At 41.7% G+C, this 5,617-nt stretch overlaps 1 protein-coding gene across 1 annotated transcript; it reads right to left on the bottom strand.

Annotated features, from left to right (window-relative positions):
• Positions 1-1,508: 1,508 nt before the first annotated feature.
• LOC138909194 (uncharacterized) lies at positions 1,509-2,051 on the bottom strand. The gene is made up of 2 exons (XM_070200381.1): positions 1,850-2,051; positions 1,509-1,684 (listed from the first exon to the last, which is right to left on the bottom strand). Exons 1-2 carry the CDS (start codon positions 2,049-2,051, stop codon positions 1,509-1,511), a joined length of 378 nt encoding a protein of 125 aa, XP_070056482.1.
• Positions 2,052-5,617: the final 3,566 nt, after the last annotated feature.

The following is a 5,617-nucleotide window of genomic DNA, read 5'->3' as shown; positions in this document are numbered from 1 at the left end:
GCAGATATATCTAGCACTTGGAACTTGACATCAAACCAAGTCGGACCCATCTGTAGAGTGAGGTTGATTTCTCCAATGGTGGCTCTCTGAGATCCATCGAACGCCTTCACAGTCATGCTTCCCATTAGTATCTCGTGCAGGCCTTTACCTAGTCTCTTTAGAGTGGTCAATGGACATATGTTAAGACTCGAACATCCATCTATCGAGACCTTGGCAATGAACTTATCTTCAAATTGCATGGTGATGTGCAATGCCCTGTTGTGACTCAGTCCTTCTAGTGGTAATTCATCTTCATGGAAAGTGATTTTGTGGCTTTCCAATACCTGCCTGACCATATTAGCCATCTCTCCACTGGTGATGCCTGTGGGTACATATGCTTCACTTAACACCTTCATCAAAGCATTCTTGTGCGCGACTGAGTTTTGTAGCAGTGATAAGATGGATATCTGAGCAAGAGTTTTGTTCAAGTGGTCAACAATAGAGTACTCCTTTACTTGTATCTTCCTACAAAGATCATCAGTGCCAGTCTCGACAACAGGCGTCTTAGGTGCAGCTTTCTTGCTTGTTCCTCCCAGATTCTCAGGTGTATAAACTCTGCCAGTTCTAGTCATACCTTGCGCAACACCTATTTCCTCCATTTTTGCTTTTCCCTTTCTTCGTGTTTTCGCAACATAATCCCATGGAATGGCATCAGACTTGTAAGATGGTGTGGGAGCTACCATCACAGTGAAGGGTACAACTACCTCAACTTCAAATGGTGCCTGGGTTTGTACCACAACTGGCGTGAGGGTGACTGGAGATGTTTTAGGAGCGTATCCCTCTCGGATGAGTCAAATAAACCCTTCTTGATCCCATTCCTCACTATTTTCTATCACATTCACTCCCCCACCCCTGTGATCCGAGAGAGGGTTGTTGCAAACATTTAGTGCAACTTCCTTTCCCTGTATGACCTTAGTGTCGATTAACGTCTGGATCTTGTCTTTCAACGTGCAACACTCCTCAATGGTATGACCCTTCATGCCTGAATGATAAGCACATATTTTGTTGGGGTTGGATTGGGAGGGATTTTCCACAGCAACAGCAGGAATAAGAGTAACATAACCATCAGTATTCATTTTCTCACACAATTGGTCTATGGGTTCAACAATTGGGGTGTATTGTCTAGAAGGTCTGCGGTCAAAATTTGGACGTGGCTTCGGGTAGTTTTGGCAGGCGGGTGGAGGTGAGTGGTAATATGTAGGTTAAGTATTATAGGTATGGTAGGTGGTAGCAAGGTGTTGGTATCTTGGGGATACGGGTTGATATGTGGGTGGAGGTGCTTGGTATGTGAGGGGAGACTTAGGGCCCTGGGATACCATCACGGCACCCGCTTATTTCTTCTTCGAAATGCCTCCTGATTGCAAAGCTTTATCCGTGGCCTACAGTGCCTCGAAATTGGTCGTTATCCCATTCTTAATTCCTTCTTCTATTCTTTCTCCTAGCTTGATGATGTCAGATAACTTGTGATTTTAAATGACCATCAACCTTTCGTAATACTGCAGATCTTGAGCTCTAACAAAGAAATTGTTCATTTGTTCTTTTTCAATTGCTGGCCTTACCTTTGCAGCCTCTGATCTCCAACGATTAGCATACTTACGAAAAGTTTCTGTTAGTTTCTTCTTGAGGTTTTGAATGTAGAAAACGTCTGGTGCATTTTATGTGTTCAACCTGAATCTATCCATGAAATCCGATGCCATACTCACCAAACTAGCCCACTTCTTTGGGTTTTGACTGATATACCAAGACAATGCGTCTCCTGTGAGGCTTCACATGAATAGTTTCATGCGAAGTTGTTCATTCTTGCCCACACCTATAAGCTTGTCACAATATGTTCTTAAATGCACCTTCAGATCACCAGTACCATCAAACATTTCAAACTTGGGAGGTTTGTAACCCTCCGACAGTTCCACATCTGGCTGAATACATAGGTCCTCATAATTTAGACCTTTAACGCCTTTACCACCTTCGACACTCTGAACTCTACCAGTGAGCTTCTTGAGTTCCCCTGCCATGTTTTTAATGAGCAGGTCCTTCTCATTCAATTCGGGTATGTATAGGATTTGCTTCGAGGTGTGGGGTAAGGTTTCCACATATATTAGATTGCTTTGATGGATTCCTGGGACTTGGGTATATGGGTGGTCGTTGGTCAAGTTTTGGGGATCAAGAGTAGGTTGTGGTGCATTTTGGGGAGTGTGATAAGTAGCGGTTTGCGGGTATTGAGTTCGATAATGGTGGTATTGTTGAGGGGTTGGTACTGGTTACGGGTTAAGGTTCTGGGGAGATGCGGGATACTGGTGTGGTGTGGGAGGATTTGATGGTGGGTTCTGGTTTTGTGTGTTTTGCGGTGGTGTTTGGTTCTGCGTATTCGGGTTTTGCTGGTTGATGTCTGGAATATTGAGAGTAAGGGAGAGATTTGCCAAATTTTGGACCTGCTCAAGCTCGCCCTGTAGTTCCAGGATTTTCTGCTCCAAACATAAGACCAACTTATTCTGTCCCAGATTACTTCGACCATCTGAAGTTTCAGCGTTTTCTGCCATAGTAGCATTGTATTTCCTGATACCACTTAAATCATCCATTTTCCCTTTTCTTTTGCCTTTGCCTTTTGGGTTGCTAGGTGGAGGAGGATGGGGAGGACATGTGGATCTAATGTGGTATGCTGATGATGCCAGTATGCACGAACCAACCTTGGGAATGGGAATAATCAAAAAGAAAATAAAAAGCAAAAGGTAATCAAGTTAGTAAGATGAAATAAAAGAATATTTGCAGTATTTAAACATGTTTCATAAAGTCATGCAATAATTCATGTCCTAATTTTGGGGACCTCATTGTGCCTGAGGTAGGCCTAAGCGACACATAGACTTGGAAAAAATTGATGTCAACATTTGCTTCATTTCATTAACGCGAAAATGAATCAAATCAAACTTTTACTAACTCGACAATAAAAATAAAGTTACTAATGACATTTAGCCTTATTATATCGAAATCTAAATCTAAGCTTGAAAGCGGTAAAGAACATCATCTCTTAGTCTACTTTGTCACTGAAGGACCTTCTCCATGCTTGGCTCTGTTGACCCCATCAATCAAGTTCCCCAGATCGAGCATATCCAACAGTAAGTAAGCTTTTGCTAGATGTCCTCCTTCACCGTTATCTATGCCTTGGCAATCCGAGAGTCTTTTTCTCATCTTCCCTTCTAGCTCCGTCACTCATTGTTCCAGGTATTCCAATATTTCTGTTGACGTAGTGGCAATCTCCTTCCATTCCTTTATCGCCTTCATGTTCACTTTGTGCTATTCCAGATGTTTAGCTTCAGACTCGAACACCCTTTTGCGTAGCCTCTTATACTTAACCTGTCCCGCAGCCACTTCATCCATGATTTTGTCCTTCAGATTGACACCTGGCTTGACGTCCCCCACTACGTCATCTTCCAACCATGATAGATAGTAGTACATATGACCGGTGTGATACCTGTCTGGCTAAATGATTTCTCCTTCCACAATGATCTTTTGGTTCCACATGTGTTGCACCTCAAACTTAAATGGAATGGTATCTCCTTTAAAATCTACCTTGTACTAGACTATGTTGGAAACCCGAGGTATGGCTTGTTTCCTCCCAAATTGTCGCATTACCCTTATAGGAGCGTAAGGATAGATTCCTCGCAACCCAATCAGTACCAAATGAGTATTCCCCCTTGACATGATAATGAACTCACTACTAGGAAACCATTCAAACATCTAATACACCTGCTCGTCTGTCAGATTACTGAAGAAACGCACCCAACTTACAACATTTCCAGGTTATGCAAACCTGTCTAGAATAAATGTCATTTTCTTTGGGTGATGGTTGGCTATGTAGTCATTCAGTGGCCTTCACATAAGCTTTTGATGGTATTCTCCTCTCTGAAAGTGTTCCAGTAGCCAGACTTGTAGCAATAGATTAGAACCCTCAAAATGTCCAAATCCTTGCTTGCATCGATCTAGAGCACGGTACATCTCAGCTAAGATCATATGGATGATGGTATAAGTTTATCCCTCGATGCCATCCATCAAGGTCCTGGCGACCATGCCTAAGCGAGTATGAATCCTTCCCCCTTTCACTGGAAATATCAACAGCCCCAAGAAGCAGATGACGAACACATAAACCCGGCAGTTCACCCATCCCAATGAAGTAATGGATATTTAATCATGGTGAAGACGTTACGACTTGCTATTCCTATAATGCTCGTAAATAAATTCAAAAGGGATGTATGATTTCTTTAGGTAGAGTAGCTCATCATTCTTTTTAAAATCCAACATTTTTAGAAAATCGTGGGGAGTGCGATTCTCTGGTACCAGCAATCCCGGACTATCCCATGGCAACTTGGCGAAGCCTCCTATTTCGAGATGAGTTATTTCTATACTTCCAAATCGGAAAACAACTCTTTTCTCATCCCAGACCATGGTAGTAGTCTCAATTCCCTATTTGGTCGAATGTTTAGCAAGGATGGCAAGTCACCAAGTACTCTTCTCATATGAATTTTGTCTCAAGGCGCAAAGTCTTTCCACCAATCAAGTAGCAAAGGTGGGATGTTTTGGACCATACCGAACCTGGAGATTTCATGCTTCATTTTCTGCAAACAAACAAAAGTTAGCCCTTTCCCCCTCCAGATTTGACTACTTGTGCAATAATGATCAACACGTTGGCACATTTTCTCCAAGTAATGCACATAATATGATAGTGTCCATTGGGATTGTTTAAATTCTATCGGACTTTGGACAAGGTTCAGTTTAGCGGGTTGTTACATTAATAACGCTTCAGCCCGATCTAGGTTTAGCATGATGCATGTACATTTCAAGTTGGAGTACGGTTTCTAGAATGGTCTAGACTGGTACTCCCAAGTGGACAACTTGAGAGGGAAAGGTACAGGACCGTCGATTTCACCTCTGATCGACTAGTCTACTGCAAATAAGCCTTTCCAATTTAAAGGGTGATTTTTAGGAAAGCACGGACACTCATCAAGCGCCGCTATGTTGATAATTGGCACGAGTAAAGTATGAAGTGGAGCATGCTTTATGCATAAATAATAGCACATTGCCAAGTATTTGCGTGTAAAAAGCAGTAAATAAAATAGCAAAATTGAACATGAAAAGAAGAGAAAAGGAAAGTAAGACAAAAGAAAGAAGTCAGTTTGGCTCTTGAAAATGTGCGAGAACGTAATGAAGCAGGTAAGGAAATATGGATAATGTAGCAATCAAGATGAAAAGAAATTGAGTGCGGTCATACATGTTAAAGCAAACAAAGGGGAATAAGGAAAGAGACGTGCATGTCATAGCAAATTTAAAAAAAACAAAGGAGAATAAGGAAAGGGATGTGCATGTCATAGCAAATTTAAACAAATAAAGGTGAGTAGTGGAAAGGATGTACATGTCATAGAAAATTTAAACAAATAAAGATGAATAAGGGAGGAGATGTGCATGTCATTAGCAAATTTAAACAAATAAAGGTGAATAAGGGAAGGGATGTGCATGTAACAAAGAAAGTAATCCACATAAGTCAAGTTCGTTATGCCAATAACCTAAGTGTAAATCCCCAGCAGAGTCG

Source organism: Nicotiana tomentosiformis, chromosome 4, assembly GCF_000390325.3.
Source record: "Nicotiana tomentosiformis chromosome 4, ASM39032v3, whole genome shotgun sequence".
NCBI classification, from domain to species: Eukaryota; Viridiplantae; Streptophyta; class Magnoliopsida; order Solanales; family Solanaceae; genus Nicotiana; species Nicotiana tomentosiformis.
Note: the sequence above shows the minus strand (reverse complement) of the source record. Positions and strands in the feature narration are given on the sequence as shown.